Here is a 23,558-nt window from a genome sequence, read left to right as displayed (position 1 = left end):
TGTTCTTATATCCATTAATTTGGGGTTGTAAAGTGGTGATTTTTAACTAAGTGATTTTCCAGGTGCACTCTGGGGATCTACTGGAGATCCTGGAGACCTTTTCAGGGATTCTGTAAAATCAAACATTTTTAATAGTAGTTTGAAGACTTGATTGGCTATTTTTACTTTGTTTCTCATGAGTGTATGGTGGAGTTTTTCAGAAGTTACAATAACATAAAAATGCAGAGGCAGATGAGAAATCAGTTATCTTCTATTTAATCAAGTATTCATGAAATTTGCAAAGATGTAAAACTTTTTCACTAATATTTTTGGTTTTAGAAAATACAGCTATTTTAATAAAATTTACATTAATGTGCAGTACTTTTATCATTCTTTTTTAAGTACATTAAAACTAGTCATGAATATCAGGTATATAGTGTACATAAAGCTATATGTGGTTCTCAATATTTAACTGTTTTCAAAATGAGTTCCAAAACATCTTCCAACAATGACCAGTTACATGTGGTTTTTTTTTTTAATATTATGAAATTATTTGATGTGTTTCAGTCTGTTGTAGTTATTCTTATTGGTGGTCAAATTGTTCCCTTTGGACATTGAGATAATCTGTTTTGGAAACCTACTTAAAACTCCCCTCTTCTGCACATCTCATTTTTCCTGACAAGAGCTTTACCTGAATATTCCTTTTCCTTTTTTCTTTTTTTCTTTTCTTTTTGATTAACCTGTGGGCCACCCATGTACTCACAAATGTTCAAAGAAAACGAAATGTTTTTTTCTTTTCCTCATGATTACTTCACATAGACTGTGGTATGGATCAGGTTTACTTCCGAGGCTTGTTCTGCACTTAGTCTCTCTGTTCCTCAGCCAGAGGCTACATTCCCAGCCTCAGTCAGCTGCCTGGCAAATGCAGGCTTTGAGTCACCAGGACAACCAGACAATCGAGTGTCAGTACAAATCCATTACTATCATTAAGCTTTCGGTTGAGTGAAACAATGAGTAGTGTTCCTGTTAGAGGTGATTCACTGGTATTGGTGCTATCCTTAAGCCATCAATAATCCACAAACAGTTCTTATTGCATATTGTGACGAGTAAATACAGTTGTACTTCATATTCAGTTCTGAAGGAAATGTGATTAGGTCACCTTTCCCATTCTGCTCTCTTGCTCAGTACCTTGTTTGTTCTTGTTAATATTCTGGAAAATGTCAAAATTGAAAACTTACTCTGTAGAGAGAAAGAAACGTAAACCTTTGGTTAATCTTTCCTTTTTGGCAGGCTTGCTTATAATATTCATAACTGTCTTTGGGAATGAGAACGCTGTGCTTTAAGATTTATGAAGGCTTCACAATTTAAGTGTAGAACAATTGGAACCAAGACACTGGTAGGAGTTTTCTACTCCTTTTTAGATAATGATTCTAAAACAAAGTAAAATTATCTGGGAAGAATTTGTAAACCAAAGAGTAATAAATAGGATTGGCTACACTTAGACACTAAAAATATATCTCTGTGTTTATAGGCAATAATTTGCAATATAAACTTGGAGTAATTACAACAGTCCGAAACTAGAATAGGCACAGATCTACAGACTAGATCCTTAGACGTGCTATAATCTTTATCTATATTAAGTGTATAAAGTTACTATAAAATAAACACATTTTAGCAGTTAAGTATGGAAGGAATTGGTTATTCAGTAAATGGAAAGTCTGAGTGTTAACTGATGTGGTAGACCAAAATTAATTTCAGAAGTATTTTAGGCTTAAAATTTTAAAGCACAAAGAAAGCAGCAAAACTATAGAAAATGTCTCATAGGATCTCCCTCCAAGATACTTAATCCCGAAGGGAAAAATAGTGACTTTAGTATGAAGAAATCTGGCACATGTCAGTTAACATCACCTAGGAATGGGACTGATTGACATCATGTGTCTCCTGATACAATTCACGGAAAATGATACAACATCACTTAGGTTGTATTCCTTGCCAAAATGTATAACATAAGTTTAGTCATGAGAAAACCTAAATAAAGGAGCATACTACAAAATAATTGGCCTATACTCTTCAAAGATGTCAAGGTCATGAAAGACAAAGACGCTTGTAGGAAGTGTTCCAGATTAAAGGCAACAGGACAGTTCAGATTCTCTACCCGGTGAACCTTTTTTCTTTTTGTTCTAAAGGACACTATTAAGATAATTGGCTAGTCTGTGGATTAGAGAATAATAAAATGTAAATTTCCTGATTTAGATAGTTTTGCTTACATTTATACAAAAGAATGTCTTTGATTTTAGGAGGTAGACATTAGGAAGAGAAGGTTCTAAACCATTTAAAGCTTAGAAAAAATTTTATCTAAAGAGCATGATAAAGTAAATGTTAACATTAGAGACTGGGTAAAGGGTATATGGGAGTTCTTTTTTACTATACTTGCAACTTTGCTGTAAAACAAATTATTTTATAACTAAAAAACAAATTAAATTGTAGTGTTTAAGGATGTAAGCTTGAGGGTAGGTAATAAAAAAACATAAGTGATTACTGTAAAATTTAATAGAAAATATAGCTGACTACTTAACATTTGAATGTGTAAGGACTTTATATGCTAAAAGCAATGGAAAACCACAAAGTAAATATTGATAAATTTAACTATCTAAAACTGGGAAGCTTATTAAAGGCAGCATACAAAATTGAAAGAACAATTGTTTTGTTACCCATACAGGGTAACTTACATAGTCATACTAGTTTGAGAAAGGAGGACAATTGATAATCTTACTTGAAACCAATGTGACTTCACTAATACAATAAATTTTATATTTATAAAGCTTTTTATAATTTGCAAAGCGTATTCATGAATAAGATGTGTGTTTAGGTTTGGGGAGTGCTTACCAAAGTTCTCATGCTTTGCTGAAGGAACAAAGGGGGAAGACTCCCTCCCTGCCTTGGAAAAACCACAAAATAAAGACAGAAAACACATAGCTTATTGGACCAGGAATGGACAGCTAACCCTGGGGGCCAGTGACTAATCTGATCCTCCCTCTTATAAGAAACTGAATTAAGGTTCACCGAGGCTAGATTCAAATGATGAATCACTTAAACCAAGAAGACAGGATGTACTTGGGCCATGTGCAGTCTTAACAAGTTAAACAGAAAAAAAAAAAAAAGTGTACTAAGATAAGCAAGAGCAGGGATTTAGACATAGTCTGAGAAGCAAAAGTGATCAACTGTGTGTTTGGGGGGGTGGGGAGGAGAGGGGCTTAGGAAACAGATTCTCAGACTACCTAGGTCCCAAATGGCTTTTTCTGTTTTCAGCTCAGTTTCCCCTAAAGTTTTTGTTTTCTTGGTGTTGCTGTATGCTTCCTTGTTTTATCTGAACGAGCATGGCTGGGTTTTTGTTCTTGGCAACCTCTCTGGAACACGATTTGATGTTAGAGATGTTAAGTGAAATCAGGCATGGGAGTGTGCTGTGCATTGCGTATACTGCCCTTTACTAAGTTGCACGGTAAGTTTCTGAATTACAGCTACTGGTCTCCTGCACAAACTACAGATTCTTGCAAGTAGGTTTTACTGCTCTTACCACTGCATTTAATTTCTCTCTAGTGTTTGAGTATTTGCTGCTTTTATCTCTTCTATTTGTTTGTACTTGTCAGTTATGTAGAAAACAAGTGTCAAATACATTAATCCTTACCTGAAACTTAACTCTGGTACTTTTTCTCCTTTATTCACTAGTGAATGGGTCCATAGAATAAACTGGCCCTTACGTAGCCCTCATTCTTGGAAAGTACTTCCTCCAGGGAAAGGCTTCTTTCCTGTTAGTTTCATCTCTGTTACTCCCCATACACATTATAAAACCTGCCTCAAAAGCAGGCTTTTATTTATTATCCTGTTTAAATCGTTATTACTTTTGGGTGCTGGGATGGTATCATAGAATGTCCATGGTTGCAGTTAAAGTCAGGGGTTGGCAGACCTTTTTGGTAAAGGGTCAGATAGTAAATGTTAGGTTCTGTGGACTGTACTGTCCTTGTTGTAACTACCCAACAAAGCAGCATAGACAGTAGGTAAACGAGTGGGCGGGACTGTGTCCCAGTGAAACTTCAGCTGCTAACACACACCAAAGGCCAGGTTTTAGCTTGTGAGGTGTGTTTTGCTAACAACCTCTGGTCTAGACAGAATGTGAGAATTCGCATCAGTGAATTTATTACTTCTGCATAAATAAGTTAGTATGCTAAGTGTTCTAGGTCAGTCTGTATATTTCAGATGGAACTAAGGGAAAAAAGAATTTCTTAAGTACCTATATTTCAACACTGTTAAGAAGTTGCTTTCGTTCATGTGCTAGGTTATTTTTTTAGTGTCTGCTATGTGTCAGGCTCCGAGAATACAAATAGTGGTGAATCAGAGAAGGTTCCTGCCTCGTGAGTTTTACATTTAGAAGCTGTGAGATAAAGGGCATGAAAATACTATGTTGCAGTAACGTACAGGTGAGGTTTGGTGTGGGAGATGTTGCCCCCCACCATGGGATTGGCTTTTGAGGGAAGACTTTCTGAGGAGGCCTGTGTGGCCTGGAAAGAGTAATGATAGTAAAGGAGTCTGGAGAGGTAATCAGGGGTTGGCTCATTTGGGGCCTGAATAGGTGAAGGATTTGATTTTTATGTTAAGGAAGCCATTATAAGGTAGTTTATGCTTAGATTAAAAACAAAACCCCTAAGATTAAATAAATTGGATTTGATGGAAGTCTTGCTCCCTCATGTATCCATTTATATGTCTGGTTCACAAAGGCTCTGGTGCCTTACTGATGTGCACATAAAGCTTGTGTGTGCCCGTTTTCAGTGAATCAGTTGCATAGGTTCTAATTCTTGCACATTTTTTAAAACCAAATTTTAAGATGGACTATAACATACAGTCTGAAAAAGATACATACATGGAGAACTGTTTCTCTTGCATAAGGTGTATGGATAGTGTCTTTTTTTCCCTAAGCGTTATTGATACACATCCTTCAGATAGGCTGTAACTGGGAAATACCGATCAGTCTAGAAATATGAGCACAGTCATGCTAATGGAGGCTGGATGAATGTAGGAAATGCTAATAATGTACTTTTCAGTATTTAACTTGGGTCATGACATATATTTGGGATATTTTTCTGGTTTTGGATGTTTAGGGCAAATTAAGGCAAAAACCTGATTGTTTTTTCTTTTAGCGCTAAATAATATGTTGCTGTTACATGGTATCTCTCTAGAGAGCTTTTAATTGTATTTCCTGTTCGTATTTTTTTCTGTAGTTTTTCTTTGTGCTTTCAAAGAGTGGATGTTTGTTACTTGTTCATGAATTTTTCAATTCCGAGGCCTCCAGTTATTTGTTTCTGTATTTTCTGGGCAGTACTAGCAAGTGCTGCAATTGTATCTTAGGGAGTCAGTAACCCTCCACGTCTCCACTAAGGAGTGAGGGCAAAATAGTCTGAAATCTGGCTGGATATATGTAGATGGATTTAATGAAAAAAGGTTCTTTAATTCCAGAGCATCTTTCTGTCGTTTCCTTCTTTTATTAACTTTATATATTTATTTTGAGAGAGAAGAGAGGCAGAAAGAGCGGGAAAGAGAGAAATCCCAAGCAGGCTCTAGGCTCGAACTCAGAAGCCATGAGATCATGACCTGAGCCAAAATCAAGAGTTGGATGCCCAGCTGACTGAGCCACCCAGGCACCCCTCCTTTTCTTATTTTTTATCTTTTTACCTAGAGGTTGCAAACAGAGTCCAGTCACAATGTTTATTCTTTATCCTTTTTATGAAAACAAGGGTTTGTCAGAATAAAGGTAAATTGCCACTCACACAAATTTCTGCTCTGTTCTGTTGTCCCTGAGAGGATTAGGAAGCTGTAATCTCTACCCTTATCTATTTTCCTTCTCAAGCCTGGTGCAGCACCGTTTCCTTATCCTTCCTTTTTTTATATGAGCAATTGAGAATTAGTATGGATGTTTCCTATCTTTGGCGTCCGTAATTGAGTTTGTGAAATTGCTTGCGCCACATGTATTTATTATCGTGATTTAGGTGCTGTGCTGGATGGCTTCCATCTGCCCTTCTAGCTCTGGTCTTTACCCTGCTCTGGCTCCAGGCTGCTCATTTGTCTGGATACACAGATGGGCTTTCTTGACTCTTGGCTTCCAGTTGGGTTTTAGCTGATGGGGGAACATTGTCAAAGCAAGAAAGGAAGGAGGGAGAGGTTAAAATATTTACTTTCTTCTTCCATGTGGGATTTCTTGTCTCCTTTCTGCATCCTTCCATTGAAGGTCAGACTCCCATCAATTAGCCCTCTTCGTCTTAAGGTTACCTCTTCCTCTCCTCCTTCCCCTGCCAGTGGGTGGGGTTGAGCTGTTACGAATGAGGGGGAACCGTATTCTCACATGTGAGTTCCTTACAGCCTGCCTGTGCTTTGTAAATAGTCTATTAAACCTTCTTTCAAATTTTTTGAATTGAGCATGCCACCTGTTTTCTATGGCAACCCTGACTGATACTTAAAAGTATTTTAGATTATGTCAGTGGCTATTATGATTACAATTCTAAAGTGGATTAGCACTAGAATAAGGAAAAAACTATTCTGAAAATTTCACAGGCTTATTCTTGTTGGCTGATGTGTAATTTTAAAATAAATAAATGATAGGGGCGCCTGGGTGGCTCAGTTGGTTGAGCGTCCGACTTCAGTTCAGGTCATGATCTCACTGTTCGTGAGTTTGAGCCCCGCGTTGGGCTCTGTGCTGACAGCCCAGAGCCTGGACCCTGCTTCGGATTCTGTGTCTCCCTCTCTCTCTACCCCTCCCCTGCTCACACTCTGTCTCTTCTCTCTCTTTCTCAAAAATAAATATTAAAAAATTGTTTTAAAAAAATAATAAATGAAGTGTGTTTTTCAGCATTATTGGTATATTTATTGAACACTTAATGTGGCACAACCCATTATTTTAAGCAATGTGGGGAATTCAAAAGTAAATGAGACACATGTGCAGTAATTCAGATATGAGGCAATTGGTAATGGTAAAGCCTCATGTAAGACATGCTATAGAAGTGCTATAGAAGTTTGGAGGAGGGAGTTGTGTGTTGTTGTTTTTTTTTTTTATCAAGACCACTTTGATTCTGTCTGCAGCAGGATAGAAGGGAGACCCATAGTTTCCTGTGTTCCTGAGGAGACCTACTTCCCAATGCTTGCATACCTCATTATTCCATAACCCACCTCTGAGAGTAATAATAACTGGTACTAGTTAAAGTTCATTATGTACCCCTGTTCCGGAATGGAAACCGCCCCCCCCCCCCCCCCTACTAACTCCTTTAACCCTTCCACCATCCCTGTGAAGCAGGTTCCATTACTAAACAGAATTGGGATTCAAATTCAGGCTGTCTGGTTCCCCTTGTCCAGGCTCTGAACTACCCCAACCATCACATTATTCTATAATCAGAACTGATTATCCACCTCCCTAAAAGAGATTATCAAAACCAATTCCGTCATGAGTGCAGTTCTTTCAGATGATGGCTTTTAGGTATCATTCTTGCTCCTCAGTGGTGTTTCTGGTCCCCCAGCACCATGTTTCTCGTGCCAGTAGATTTTGTCACCTGCTGTGGCTTCTTATTGCAGTCATACCCCTCGTTCATTTTAGATTTTAGCCCCTTATGTAATGTCTTCTTTCTCCTAGTGTTAATCATTTCTTCTAGTCTCACTGTCCGCATAGATAATCCACATGATTATCATAATAATAGATAATTTGGCCTCCTCAATTCCTCGACCTCCTACCTCCAATAATCCTTCATCTTATTTTAGACTTTTTATTTATTGATAACTGAATCACCTCTCAGAGTTCAAGTTGAAGCATCCTGGTCTCTGGCCACCTCCACTTCTCTCTTCCCAGCTCATTCCCTCTTAATTTCTAAATCCCAACAATTGTGGCACAGCCGTCAGGACTGCAGCCCACTGAGGCTAAACTTCTTGGCCATCATCCTCACCATATCTTTGTTTTTCTTACCTTAGATTTCACGGTCTGTTATAACCATTCCTTTTTAGCTTGTCGTATTTTACCTTGAAAGCCGTCACTCAACTACTTTGTACCTAAATAGCCAGATGAGGCTGGAGGCAAACACAACTATTAAGACTAATTTCACTTTACTACTCATCTCCATGAGTCCTCAGTGCTGCTTGCTGTGTTAGTAATTCACTCTCCCACTCTCCTTCAGCTTTGAAAAACTATTCCTTTTCAGGTGATCCTGTTTATTATTTTACTAACGGAACAAAAGGAACAAAAAGAACTGTATACTTTTCTTTCAGCAAATCTAGAAACCTGAAAGAGCAATTTTAGTAGAATGGTTGAAACAGAAGCCAGCTTTTCAGGGATGAAAATATGAATCGGTCTCAAAGAGATGGACATTGTGTTTTCCCGGATGTGTCCCTGGAACACTGTCTCTGTTAAATGAATCTTGCCCGATACCAGGATTAGTGATTTCATAATTTTGAGAAATAACCGGAAACCGTATGTAGTATATGTATGGAAAGAAAGTTTCCATTTGCTGGCCTAGATTTTACTAACGCACCAGTTTGCAAACGTTGACCAATTTCACAGTCCCCCAAAGGGTTTGCTGAAACACACATTGCTGGGCACCACCTCTTGAGGTTCTGATTTCGTAGATCTTGAGTGGGTCCTGAAAGTTTGCATTACAAGTTCTTAGGTCACCTTGATGCTGCGGATCCAGGGACTTGGGAAATCCATTTTGAGAGCCGCTTGGCTTAGGTACAACTTAAGCTGACATGAGTGGCAGGTATGGCTAGGATCTTGAGCAATAATAGGAAATAGCTATTATGGGGTAACATAGTGAGAAGTAAGAACTAAAGATTTTTCCTGTCAGAGAGCAGGGACAGAACTGCAACAGTACAGAAGTTTGAATGATACCCACTGGCTGCTGCTGTCAGATGCCTGTAAAGGCTACCGCCAAGCACTTCATCTTTGCTTCGCATTCCCATGATGAATGAGTGCCAAGACAGTAACTCAGGGATGTGTCTTCAGCCCATCTCCTTTTTGTTTGTATGTTTATTTGTTCACTGTTTGTTTTCAGTTAAAAAAAGTTACATATGGGTGGCTCAGTCGGTTGAGCGTCCGACTTGATTTTGGCTTGAGTCATGATCTTGTGATTTGTGAGTTCCGAGCCCCACTTCAGGCCCTGTGCTCACTGCACAGAGCCTGCTTGGGGTTCTCTCTCTCTCTCTCTCTCTCTCTCTCTCTTTTTCTCTGCCCCTGCTCTGTGCTTGCGTGCGCTCTCTTTCTCTCTCTCAAAATAAATGAACTTAAAAAAAAAAGTTGTATATGATAGTTCTTAGGAATTTTTAGCACGCAAAGACTAAATGTCATGAAGTGTCCTGAACTAATTGTGTCAGTTACAGTTAATAATTCTTTGGCTTTGGGCAAATAATTACCATGTCTCTTGTTTTCTCATTTGGGACTTTTTGAGAGAAAAGAACTAGAAACTTCCAATCCCCCCTTTATAAATGTAATTGCAAAGCCACGGAATCTTTCAAAATTAAATTTTCAGAGAATCATCAGTCAGGTTTCTAAGGAGAGTCCCATGTGGTTCTTTTTAAGTTGCTAAATAGTCAGTGGGGAAACTGGCCCTGTACAGGGTTGACAGCATTTCTGGCAGTAAGTTGCATTACCATTTCTGGGTGTACTTCTTGGGCTTTGCCACTGTACTGCTTTGTGCCTTAGCCTGGGGCTCATGTGTGTCACCTACACTGCCTTAATGATGTTACAGTATCTGCACTGAGCCTGGAGTAGGAGGGAAAACAAGAAAAATTGTTTTGAAGCATGGTTGGGGTACGGAGAGAGGAAGAGGGCAAGTCCTTCTTCTGGTTCTTCTTTCTCTCTTTGCCATTTCAGTGAGCAGGTACGATTGAGAGGAATGCTGCTTTTTATTTATTCTCTGATTCCTCGAGTTTTGGGGGGCTTTTTGAAGCTGGATACTGTGTGCTTTTCACAGTGTCGTAATTGGTTAATTTTTAAAATGATACAAGTTTGGAAGCTTGTGGACTGGTTTCTTATAGCTTTACTGAGGAATAATTAATTACAATAATTTGGATATATTCAGAGTGTACAATTTTTATGAGTTTTGACCTATGTGAAACCATCACTATAGTAATAAGACAGCATACATTTTCATTATCCCGAAGAATTTTTTTGTGCCCGTTTGTAATGTTTGCACTAATCTGCTTTCTGTCACTATAGATAAAGTTGTACTTTGTAAAAGTTAAATGGGGGGGGGGGGTCATATAGTATGTACTTTGGAGGGGAATCTGACTTCTCCACATGTAGTTGCTTGTATCAATAGTTTATTCCTTTTCATTGCTGAAGAGTATCCTATTTGGATATTCTAAAATTGATCCATTCAACCTGTTGATGAACCCATTTGGGTTGTTTTCACTTTGGAGTTATTATCAGTAAAGCTGCTGTAAACATTGGTGTACAAATCTGAGTGTAGACAGGTTTTTTCTTTTTGTTGGGTAAATAACTTAGAAGGCATGGCTGGGTTATATGGTAGGTGTATATTTAACTTTTAGGTAACTGTAAACTGTCTTCCAGAGTGATTGTACCTTTTTAACCTTCTTGAGAGTTCCGGTTGTTCCAAACACATGATATGGTCTGTCTTTTTATTTTGGGCCTTTTAGTGGTATCTGTGGGTGCCTGTGTAGTAGGTCTCGGTGCTGATACTGGGCTGCTGTGTATATCTTTCATGAGGTGTCTGTTCATCTTCCCTGCCCACTCTTACTGGTTTTTTATAGTTGAGTTTTAAGAATTTTTAAATGTATTTTGGATTCAAGTTCCTTTAAGTTCCTATCACGTTAGATCACAAAATCTTAACACATTTTGCAAATAATTTTTATCAGTTTGGCTTCCCTTTTCATTTTTTGTTTTTAAGTCTTTTGAAGAGCAATAGTTTTGGGTTTTTTTTTTTTTTTTAAGATTTTTAAGTAATCTCTACACGTGACACGGGACTCGAACTCACAACCCCAAGATCGAGAGTCATATGCTCTACTGACTGAGCCATTGAGGTGCCCTGAAGAGCAAGTTTTATTTTTATTTATTTTAACTTATTTTTATTTTTTATTTTAGAGTGTGAGTGGGGTAGAGGGAGGGAGGGGGGAGGGAGAGAGAGAGAGAGAGAGAGAGAGAGAGAGGGAGAGGGAGAGAGAGAGAGAATATCTTAAGCATTAAGAATATCTAAGCACAGAGCCAGACTTGGGGCTTGATCCCAGGACCCTGGGATCATGGCCTGAGTCGAAATTGAGTTAGACACTCAACCGACTGAGCCACCCAGGCACCCCCAAGAAGAGTAGCTTTAAATTTTGAAGTCCATGTTATTAATTTTTTTCTTTATAGTTCTCTGCTCTTTGTGTTCTGTTTGAGTTCTGCATCATTTCATTTCTTTGATTTTTTCTAAAATGTTAAATATCTTAGATTCTTATTTTTTAGCCATTAGTGGGAAAAAGCATGGGAGGTACTTATAAAGCTAGAGTTGTATCTGCCTTGTGTTTTTGTTATTATTATTACTGTACTTTAAGCTCAAATTGTTTATGATTCTAGTACTTTTTATTTGTTTTTGTTGTTGTTGTAGATTTTTTTTTGTTTTTTGAGTAACCTCTTTATCCAACATGGGGCTCAAACTCACAACCCCAAGATCAAGAGTCACATGCTCTACCAACTGAGCCAGTCAAAGCGCCCCTATTTTGGTTGATTTTTAAATTTGTCAAAGATCCATGAAATTGCTCCTGGTCTGATTCCTCTGTTTTATGGGGTGAGGGAACTGAGGTTTATCAAGGTAACACAACTTTGCTCATGGCTTACAGTTTAAGATCATTCCAAGACCAAAAAGGCCCAGATCCATTCAAATCCCATTTCCCTATGAGGTATTATTCTTTATGATGCTGTTGCTAAGATTTTACTGCATACTGGAATATATTAAAATAAATTTAGTTCATTCTTTGTGGTAATATTCTCATTGAAAGCAGTGGTATTAAGTAGGTTAGCTTTTTGAAAGAATCATAATTTTCCCTTAAAATTTCATTAAGTGAAGATGTTGAATTTAACACTTTTGTTTTTTTAATTCTTTCCAAAGGTCTGTAAACAGATTTGGCTAGGATTATTTGATGATAGATCTTCAGCAATTCCAGACTTCAGGGATCCACAAAAAGTGAAAGAGTTCCTACAAGAAAAGTATGAAAAGAAAAGATGGTGAGTGAATAGTTTGTATTTAGAACAAAGGCTCCCAAAAATCACATTAATTATGGGTAAGATTAATCTGACATAAGGAAGGAAGAAAGGATGGAAAGAAAGAGATAGTTATATAGGAAATAAGGAAATAGGTATGTAGGTAGATAGATACTCCTTATATTTGGGCATTTTATTGGATTTGGTTTCGAAAAGCCTTGACTCTACTTAAGTCATCTGTGCCCAGCAGCAGCCGGTTCCTCGTTCCCAGGCCTCCTACCCTTTTTGGAAAGCGAAGGATCCTTCCTTCTAATCCTTCTCTAGCCCTGCTAGCTTCTCAAGACATTCTAGTTTCATATAGCCTCTTTTCTTAAAATCTTCATTCATTTTGCAAGTATTTATTTAGTATCTTTTATATACTAAGCAGTATGCTAAAGCTCTTGTGTAGTAATCCATCCACATAATTGCATTTTGTGGTAGGTCTTTGCCCAAAATATCCTCACTTCTCACCCAAGAAATGATTTTACTCCCTGGTTAAGAAGAGACCGTTTATGCTCCCCTAATTAAATCCATCAGATGTTAATTGTTAAAAAGAAGTTAAAACAGGTTGGACATATGGCTAGTACAGCCCTTTAAAAAGCATAGCAGGAAATGTGTCTGTAAAGCAGCTACTGTTCAACTACCTTGGACTCTTCATGTTTAGTTATATGAGCACAATTTAATTCAATTTATTAAGACCTGTTATTCGGTAGTGTATATTTCCTTCTTGGGGGCTTAAGAAAATAAAGGAGAGAGTCACAATAGAGGGAATAGATAAGGTGGAAGTGAATGGCTTAACCCCGGGAATACTGAAGGACTACTTGGCTGTGGGTTATAGGTGAGATATCTCCTCCTTCATTCAGTGAGCAGTAGAGAGAAGTTGCTTTAATTCGTTTCCTCTGCAAACTCTGTATTCTTAACTGTTCTCGAAAGGAGACTTCTTTTTGCCAGGCAGGATCAGCTGTAGCGCAGGCTACATTTAGCAGCACTAGGTAGTGTTAGGTATGAATGCAGATAAAAGCATGCTCGTAAAATTTTAGTTCAAGAAAGAAGAAAATCTTTGAGGGTGGGGTGATAGTAGAAACACAGTGGCATAAAGGATTCTCTTAAAATGAAGTATATAATTAACTTTCTGTCCTTTCAGTTCTTAATTTCCAAGACCTCGTATCCTATACTAAGACCTTTCTCCATACATAGCTATAGCCTAATTTTTTATTTTCCCAACAGTTTTACCAACTCTGCAAGTTAGTTTGAATAGAACTTAGCTAAGATTTTACATAGTTTATCTTCATTTAGCAAAAGAAAGTGTGTTTGAGTAAGAGTTGTTAGATTTAAAACCATAAATTTCCATCCCTTGCATTTATAATGATGATGATGGTCGTGATGATGATAAATTATTAATTCAAACTATAACTCAAATAACTGTAAACCTCAAATAATTACAATTTGTGTTATTTTTCTGTCCTGAGAAACAGGATAGTCATAGCAAGAATAATACAGTTACAAACTTGAATGCTCGGCATGTAGAGGGAGTGACCAGCATTCAGGTGGACCAGGTTCTGTGCATTTTAAGCACTTGCACATACCTGTGACATGTAACAAGAGAGCAGTGCAGTGGGTTTTTAACATGATATAAGCACTGTCCAAATGCAGTCTCCCTGCAAATCCTCAGTTCAGGCAACTGTATTTAAAACATTGAGACTATTGTTGTTGTAGATCTAAAGGGGTTTTGAGATTGTATGACCAGTTTTCAAACTCACTTCCTGTGCAATACAAGCTTCACTTCTTTACTTTTAGTCAGGTGAGTGTTTTGAACTAAATACAATTATCTGGTTTTATCCTTTGGTAAGACTTGACTGTGCTCAAAAATTGATCCCATCAGTGAATATACCAAGTTACGGCAAAGCAGTTGTATTGTTTGTCACTGTCGTATGATTGAAAATAGCTAACACTTGTGTAGCTAATACATGTGTACCAGGAACTGTTGTAAGTACTTGAAAAATAAATGTTAACTCAGTTATACCTCATAGCAACCATGTCTCCATTTTATAGATGAAAACTTGGAGGCACAAAGGGTTGGGGTAGTTTGCCCTAGGTTTCATAGCTAGGTTTCCAGGGGTAGAGCTGGAACTTTAACTCTGTCTCTAGAACACGTAGGTGCTCCTTAACCACTTTGTTTTCCTGTGTCCCCTAAGTGATCTTGGGGTAGTGTTGGGGAGAAGGGCGGGGTGGGACAAAACCCAGAAATAGAACAAAAACTCTTACGTGATCCTAGCTCTAGAGATTAGTGTTGCCAGTGTTTGGGCATTATGTTCTTACTGCCTCTCTTTAGTTTTCTTCACTCTCTTCCTCCAGTAAATCCTGTACTTACGTGAATGAGATCAAACCTGAAAGACCCTAAAAGTCTTAGGGACTTCTTTCCTTGTCCAAACAGAGTGGCTATGCAGTATTCTGTTATACAGATGTTAGCATAATCTGCTGAATCTGTTGAATATTTCTCTCCTGATGAATGTTTGATATGTGGCCAGTTCTTTGAAATTATAAAGAGTGCTGTGATAACATGCATGTACATGTATCTGTGTGCACCTATCCAATTAATCCCTAAGGATGAGTTTCTGGAAGTTGTACTTCTGAGATACAACATACCTATTTCTGTATTTTAGCGGGCAGTAACAAAATTTAAAAATTTATGCTCAGAGCAAATGTGAATGATATATTAATTTGCATTTTTATTAGGTTGCAAGTGTTTTCATTTCTGTGTCCCCATTTGTGAATTGTTTCTGCTTATTTAGAAATTGAGTTGTTGATCTTGTTCTTCTGGATTTGTAATAGACCTTTGTATTTTAGACTACTAACTGTAATGTAATAGATGTTTTCTCTTTATTTTGCTCTCTTCCCAAATGTTATTCATGATCTTATACTTTAGTTTTTAAAAAGTAGAGTTTTAACTGTTCATCATGATTAACTATAGGCCCTCTGTTGTTAAAAAAGTTATTTATGATATATATCTTTTTAGAAAAATTATAAGTAAATAATTGAAACAAGTTTTGCACAGTCTGTATCAGCCTTTCTGAGTACTTCAATTAAGTGCAGTCTTAAGCTGTCAATTCTAAGAGGGTTTTGAAATAAGAGTAATGTCGACATAGTCTGACAAGAAATTAAAAGTAAGTTTATCATTTTTTAGTATTCCCTACAGTTTTCTTGGTTAAGTGCCTGTTGAATTTTTCATGTGTTTTAGGTATGTCCCTCCAGAACAAGCCAAGGTGGTGGCATCAGTTCATGCGTCTATTTCAGGGTCGTCTGCCAGTAGCACGAGCAGCACGCCTGAGGTCAAACCCCTGAAGTCTCTTTTAGGAGACTCAGCACCAGCACTGCACTTAAACAAGGGCACACCTAGTCAGGTGAGTGGTCTTCCATCTTTGCAGAGACTTCTGCTCCAGGAGGATTGAGTATCACGGACCTGAGAATTCTTTAGGACAGCAGCTTTATGTCCTAGTGGTCATATACAGTAAGCTAGTGGTTCAGATAGTGCATTCAGAGAGTCTTGGTTAAGTGGTTGGGATGTGCATATTTTTGCTCTTTTTGCTCTTGAGTTTCTTTGAATGCTCCACAGGTTTGCAAAGGTACACAGGAACACTGTTAATAGCTGTCTGTCCTATAGCTACATTTAGTGAAACAGGACTCTGGGGACCATCAGAGTTAGAACAGTATAGGCTCTGTGATGTCCTTTTACAAGAAAGGATTTCTTAAGTAGTAGAATTTTTCCCCTGCCTCATTGTGAAGCATGCTTATCATCGAAACACAGGTGGCTTGGCATTACATACCGTATCTTAAACTAAACAGGCTGAAGGCTTTTTAGAAGTTGGTGAAAAAGCTTGTGCTTCTGCACTTTGTGACAGTTTTCTGAGCTGTGACGGGTTTGTTGATCTGGCACGACAGAGTTTGTCCTACATAAGAATGGTTCTGAGGCACAGTACTGTTGGAATTAAAGTCCACCCCTTTTACTAATGCATACGAGGACATCTGGATAAAATTGCTCAGTTGTCACAAGAGGTTTGAGTGAAAGCTGAAGAGAAAGGCACTGTCCCCACATAGAAAGGATGTGTTCTGTGAAAGTCTTATTGTTGCTCTCCTAGCAGGATGTCTTGCTTGTGTTCTGAGGTGTAACAGCTGTTACAATACAGCATTTCTTTGTCTTTGGCTCTGTATTTAAAATTGAGAGATGATTTGGGAATAGATGTGGAAAATTTGTGCTTTTCAAAAAATACCAAGGTATTCAAAACTACAAATAAAAGATTATGTAATCTTTCAACTGCCTTTTAAGCTTGGTGAATTGGAAAGAGTGTTACAAAAATGTGGCAGATCTGACTGGAAGCTCTTTATCTTTAATGTGTGGTGTGCAGTCCCCTGTTGTAGGTCGCTCTCAAGGACAGCAGCAGGAAAAGAAGCAGTTTGACCTTTTAAGTGATCTTGGCTCAGACATCTTTGCTGCTCCAGCGCCTCAGTCAACGGCCACAGCCAATTTTGCTAACTTTGCACATTTCAACAGTCATGCCGGTAAGTGTTTGTTCTCGACAGCTTTTTGCCAGGCACATGTATTTAGCACCAAGAGACATCCATTCTTTTGAAAACTGAAATATCGGTAAATGTGTTCTGTTGAGGGTGTGGGTTCTTATGGCTGTTGAGCTGTCATATGTGACCGTGTAGCCGCGGCCTTTTTAATCCCAGAAGAGATTATACTTAATGCCACATACTGACGTGACCTCTTTCCAAAGAAAAATGAAAAGACTTCTCAATATTTTTTTTTTTACCCTTTTAATGTGGAGAATTGCAAATATTCAAACATGACAATATAACCCTCGTGTATTCATTGCTCATGGCTAATCTGGTTTCATTTCTCATTCTTCTCATTTCCTCCTCTTATACTATTTCGAAGCAATTTTAGACATAAGAGTTTATCCCTAAATATTTTGTATTTATAAAACAGAAGAACTTTGTTAAACATCACCATTGTAGTGATATCACTCCTTTAAATAGTAGCAGTAACAATAATTATTCATTAGTCACTACTTAGACTTTCTGTTCTACTTCAGACGGACACACACACACACACACACACACAGTTTACTCAAATCAGGTCTACATGCTACAGTTGTGAGCTACATCACTTACTCTGTGGGTACTTCCTCCATCCCATTTTTCTCCTCTGCAATTTATTTGTTAAGAAATCTGGTTATTTGTCCTGTGGAGTTTTTAGCAGTCTGAATTTGTTGATTGCACCACTGTGGGGTCCCTTAACAGGTTCCTCTGTCCTCCGTATTTTCTGTAAATTGATAGTTGGATCTAGATGCGTCATCCATCACAGGTTCTTTTCTTGAAGGGGGCAAGCCTGCCACTTAAGGTTTAAGCACGGAATACCAATCATTTCTGTCTCTATAATGTGAGCTGTTGATGCTCAGTGCCTGGATCCATTATGCAAAATGTTGATATTCTGAATTTATCATCCCTTCATTTATGAGTTGAAATATTTCTTTAAAACTCTTTGATTACCCATTGGTATAGTTAGTATAATATGTGTTAGTATAATATGTTAGTATAATAGAAAGTTAATATGTGATTGATTCTGGCCACATATCAGGATGAGTTGATTCCCTACCACATTTTAATGGTGATCTGTTTTTTTTTTCTTTCGTATCATTATGAATTCATAGATTTAACATTTGCTACATCTCAAATCTGTTGTCATTATCTTTATTTTTTAAATGTATGTTTATTGATTTTTGAGAGAGCACAGTGGGGGAGGGGCAGACAGAGAGATGGGGGGAGACACAGAATCTGAAGCAGGCTGCAGGCTCCAAGATGTCAGCACAGAGCCTGATGTGGGGCTTGAACTCACGAACCATTAGATCATGACCTGAGCTGAAGTTGGGTGATAAACCTACTGAGCCACTCAGGTGCCTGCCCCCATTATTATCTTTATTAATTCTCAAACTATCTCATCTTTAGAGCAGCAATATCTTTAGGTTGGCTGTAGCAGATATAACTTCTTTTTTACTCTCAGATTTAACATGTTTGTTACAGGGGCGCCTGGGTGGCTCAGTCGGTTAAGCGTCCGACTTCGGCTCAGGTCATGATCTCGCGGTCCGTGAGTTCAAGCTCCACGTTGGGCTCTGTGCTGACAGCTCAGAACCTGGAGCCTGTTTCAGATTCTGTGTCTCCCTCTCTCTCTGACCCTCCCCTGTTTATGCTCTGTCTCTTTCTCTCTCAAAAATAAAAAACGTTACAAAAAATTTTTTTAACATGTTTGTTACAAAGAGCTTAATGCACTTCACCAGAAATTAGAAATTATGGAGTTTTATTTTATGAATGAATGTAAAAACCTTGCAATTACTTAGGTAATATTTAAAAATTATTATTTAAGTATAGATGTAGTCATTGGTATCTCTAATTGTAATAGTAACTAATTGTAATGGACAGAGAAATGGCATAATGTAGTGAAAAGAATGGGCTTTGGAGTTAGAATGAGTCCTTATAGTTGTTTGTTTATGCTTTGTTCTACTTTTTTATAAGGTCTGGTGTAAATGATCTAAAAGCCTACATTGTATTTATATCAGAGATATGTATGAAATACCTTTTGGATGCCAGTAAGCTTTGATGTGTATGTCATAGAAAGTTTATCTAGTATGCATTTGTGAACGGTTGAGTAAGCATCAAACCAAATGCAGAGAGCACTAAAATTAAGAATTAGGTCACTTCGTAGCCATTTTATTTGACCATTTGAAACTTTCTTTATATTTTTGCATGTATGTATAGGGGTATTGGCTAATGTTTATTATTTCTTTGTCGCTGATTTTCTTAACTTTAATTATATAATCAAGAAAAACTCAAGACTATCTTTCTAAAACATGTATTTCACTATTTAATGCACATAGCAGAAACCAGTGCTTACAGAATTGGTTTCCTATTTGTATTTTTGAACTTATTTTACCTTCTTTTACTCACCTGTGAGACTGTGATGCTGTCCCTTCTTTTTCTTTCAATTTGAGGACTTGGTTTATAGTTGGATCATGATGGTATAAAGTGAATCATATATATATATATATGTATACACACACACACACACACACACACACACACACACACAATGTACTGTTTAAGATAGTTTGAAAAATTATGGAAAAGCTGCTCTTCGGCCACATTTCTTTCTAGCAAGCATTAAAGGAACTTTTTCTTTTAAATATTCGAGTATTTTCTAAGGGCGTACTGTGGAAGAAAATTACAGTGTAATTTATATATGTTTGTATGTTGCGTGTGTTTGATTTAAAAGGGGATTGTAGGGTGGAGAGAATCTCTTTCTTAGCAAAGATTATGCTGAGGAGGGTAAGAAGTCAGGAAGCTGAAGTTGTTGGGCCTGTGGTAGGTTTCCCTTCTCCTGTGTTAGCCGAGCAGCGAAACATCCAGGAAACCTGGAGAGACTCTTTCCCTTCACCTTCCAGGTGGGCAGCCAGGCTCCTCTGACCACACAGGAGTCTCAGCTCTCTGTTCCCACCTGTTGTTTTTGAATGCTGGCAAAAGGAGCTGGAGAACCAATGAATGTAGAGGGGACCTTCTGTAATTCATGAATAGTTTTCATTTATCTCAGTTTTACACTTGCTGAAATAGGATTTGAAATGACTGATAAGTAAGTACCAAGCTCTTTTGTACATTTTCAGCTTATTTCATGTTTCCCTTGTGTGTTTGTCTTTAAATGCAATTTGCGAATATTCACCATTCAGGGAATTAATGCTGTACTCTTCCTTGTAGACTTGTTAGCCAGGCGTGTTTATACGTGTCTACACTGCAGCTGCACGGACTACTTTGTACCATGATGGCACGCGTCCTTATCAGTAACTCCCTTGGAATCCTCTTTGAAAACAATAGCCATTATTTAATTGTAGAATATGTTAAAAAAGGAAAGAAAAGAAACCTATAATTTTATCAGATTGATACAGGAAGTAGATCTTAACAATTTTGTCTCTTTTCCACATGTGGTGGGTGGAGATGGTAGGAAAGATGAGTCTGTGAGGCTTTTACTAGTCCTGTCGATTAGATCAGGTTGCCTAAGAGGAGTTAGTTTTTTCAGCCTGAAGTTCTTATTTACGAATGCACACTCAAGTCAGCTTTTTTTCTTTTTTAAACTTCATTGGATTCAAGAAGAATAAAATATATACACATACTGCAAGAAGAAGCTAATAGAGTTAGTCACTTATCTCCTCTTTTTCCATTCTTTGTCTTTTTCTCCAGCCTTTGCAAGAACCCTGAATCTTTATTTTTCCGTGTATGGTTCACAAATACAAAGTCATTGACAGCTCAGTTCTCACCCTGAAATTTTCATGTTTTTTTTTTTTAAGAAGTTTTTTAGTGAGAATATTCTCCTGTACAGATTGATACGACAAATGGAACCTTTAATTTCAAATGATAATTATTTAGAAATGCCAATCTGGTTAGCATTATTTTGTAGGGAAACCTGTTATTTTGCAGATCATTTAATGGCTTAACAGCCAGAAGTCTTCACCCTTCATCTGAACATTCTGGCTGAGATGGTATGTGAGGATATGTATCAGTGGTGAGGTTATTACTGTGTTCAGGAAAAGTCATCTTCTACAGAAATATTTGTGCAGTTAGAAACATGATTAACCTGGGGCGCCTGGGTGGCGCAGTCGGTTAAGCGTCCGACTTCAGCCAGGTCACGATCTCGCGGTCCGTGAGTTTGAGCTCCGCGTCGGGCTCTGGGCTGATGGCTCAGAGCCTGGAGCCTGTTTCCGATTCTGTGTCTCCCTCTCTCTCTGCCCCTCCCCTGTTCATGCTCTGTCTCTCTCTGTCCCAAAAATAAATAAACGTTGAAAAAAAAAATTAAAAAAAAAAAAAGAAACATGATTAACCTACAGAATTTAATAGTTATTTTGCTTGGTAATAAACTCCACAGCCCTATGAACTGTAAACTGTAATTGATTTTTGTCACACCTTACTGGGGATCTCAAACTTTTAATTGTCTTGCCATCCAGTCAACACAAATGAGTAATATAACGCAGTGTGGAAGGAACCGTGTGCACGGGAAGGTGTCCTAATCTCCTGTTGCCACATGGTCAGTCAGGCTCAGGATTACTAGATTCACTGATTTTCTTTTAAGAAAAGCAGGAAATCTTGTTTATTTAATGTGAGATGTTGTCTTTTTAAATGTTGGGTTGATGAAAAAGAATTTAAACATGTAGGTGAAACGAAGTGTATTTGTCAGCTGAATTCATGATGAAGGCAGTCAGTTTCTATCTCTCATCCCTACGTTTATCTCCCTTTCTCAGGAGTACCTGTTTCTCACTGAAGAGGAAAGACAGTTCCCAGCTAGATTCAGGCTGATTAACTTGGTGCCTTAAATTCTAAACTGAGGTTACTTCTTTGTACTTTAAAAAAAATTTTTTTTTAATGTTTATTTATTTTTGAGAGAGAGAGACAGCATGCAAGCGGGGGAGGGGCAGAGAGAGAGAGGGAGACACAGAATCCCAAGCAGGCTCCAGGCTCTGAGCTGTCAGCACCAAGTCCTACCCGGGGCTCCAACTCAAGAGCCATGAGATCATGACCTGAGATGAAGTCAGATGCTTAACTGACTGAGCCACCCAGGAGCCCCACTTCTTTGTACTTTTTGAGATAAGATTATTTAAAAAGCATCTATTATTGTTTTGTCACATTCCGTTTAGTTGATCTTTCTTTGTGTGGTAGTTGCTTGAGGTGGTTCCAGACAGTAATTTTCACATTATTGAATTTATTAGTGTTTAATTTCCAAAGTTGTGGTTACTAAAGTTTCATTCCACGGTACTTAGAAATTTTAAAATTTACCATAACCAGTTGTTGAAGACACTGAATAGATTTAGTGTCTCCATATAAAGACTGAAAGAGGTATTACAAAGTCCTGTTTTGCTGTAATGAATAGATATTTGATTAATGGGTTTGGTGCTCTGGTTGGAAACACCAGTGTTTATAAATTTGATAAAAATAGACTTGACTAACAAAATGGATTACATTGACCTGATTTCTTAATGATGATGTTTGAAACACGTTAAATGCATATTTCTCCTGTAGTGTTCTAAATATGTTAAAAGTAGAATATATATTATTATAGGCTACTTATTCACTATCTTTGAGATTATAAGTGATAAAGCAGCTTAGGGACCCAACTCCTGTTTCTCCAAGGGATAGATGTATTTCATTTGTTCAAGTAAAATTTCAGCCTATAAGGAAATTGAATTTTATCATGGTAATAAGTAAAAACAATAACAAAAGATTTCAGAGTATCCAGAAAATACAGAATTTTTTGTGTTAAGCAGTAAGCAGCCTTTTAATTTAGATACGTCTGTGTGATGTTTGAGAGAGAGGACAAACGTCTTTAGAAAAGGTTTTCAACAGCGCGAGCAGTGATAGGTGTATGTAGGATAGCACTCCACCTGTCACAAGTGCTGGGTGTGAGGATGACACAGGGAGGGAGGTGTCACAGGTGTCTAGTAAAAGGAGGACTATCTAGTTCAGGTGCATTTCCCCCTATAGTCATATACCCTTTCGGATATACACAACATAGTAATTACATAAAATGCTGTTAGGTTTTTTTGATCATTTCCCTAGAGTAATGTTTTACTTCATTAGTGGAAAATTTGTTTAGTAATTTTTTTTTCGTTGATGTACAGTTAGAATACATATTCATTGCAAAAGCTTGGTAAACTATAACAAACAACTATAACAATAACAATAAACTATAACTATAGTAAACTATAACAATCTGAAAACTCACCACTACAAGTTAATGAAAATGCAGATTTTCTGTGCACATGATACCATGCTGACAAAATCGGCAGATGAAAATGTATTTGGCACTTTTTGGCCTGTTTATCTTGATATACTTCATCATAAGTATTTTTGAATAGGACTGTATCTTCTATGTTATTTTTTAAATGGCCGCATTATATTTCTTTGTATGATGTTTCATAATTTAAGCGATCCCTCATTGCTGGCCATTTGAGTTTTAAATTTGTTTTATTATTTTAAAACAAATCATTTAGCTATTAGATGCAGCCATACTCATTTGCAAGATTATTTCTTTATGAAAGCTTTTTGAAGTAGAATTGCCTGCAAAGGATTTAAAGTAGCTGACTTGTACTATGTTGATGGCATTTAACCTTTATCTTTTGGGCATGCTTTTCATTCTTACCACTTAGCATTCTCTTTCTTACATACCAACCACTTCTTATTATATTCTCTATAAAAATCTTAATTCAGCATCTATTGTAGCCTTTAA

The 23,558-nt window shown here is 37.5% G+C and overlaps 1 protein-coding gene across 1 annotated transcript in view; it reads left to right on the top strand.

Moving 5' to 3' along the window:
* The window catches only part of AGFG1 (ArfGAP with FG repeats 1), a 57,254-nt gene that overhangs the window by 13,313 nt on the left and 20,383 nt on the right, over positions 1-23,558 (top strand). Inside the window, exons 3-5 of the mRNA XM_040450810.1 lie at positions 12,108-12,223; positions 15,477-15,639; positions 16,642-16,795. Of these exons, the coding sequence (XP_040306744.1) occupies positions 12,108-12,223; positions 15,477-15,639; positions 16,642-16,795 (433 nt within the window). The remainder of the gene's footprint in view (positions 1-12,107; positions 12,224-15,476; positions 15,640-16,641; positions 16,796-23,558) is intronic.

Source organism: Herpailurus yagouaroundi, unplaced genomic scaffold, assembly GCF_014898765.1.
Source record: "Herpailurus yagouaroundi ecotype Mexico unplaced genomic scaffold, PumYag 202, whole genome shotgun sequence".
Lineage (NCBI taxonomy): Eukaryota > Metazoa > Chordata > Mammalia > Carnivora > Felidae > Herpailurus > Herpailurus yagouaroundi.
Note: the sequence above shows the minus strand (reverse complement) of the source record. Positions and strands in the feature narration are given on the sequence as shown.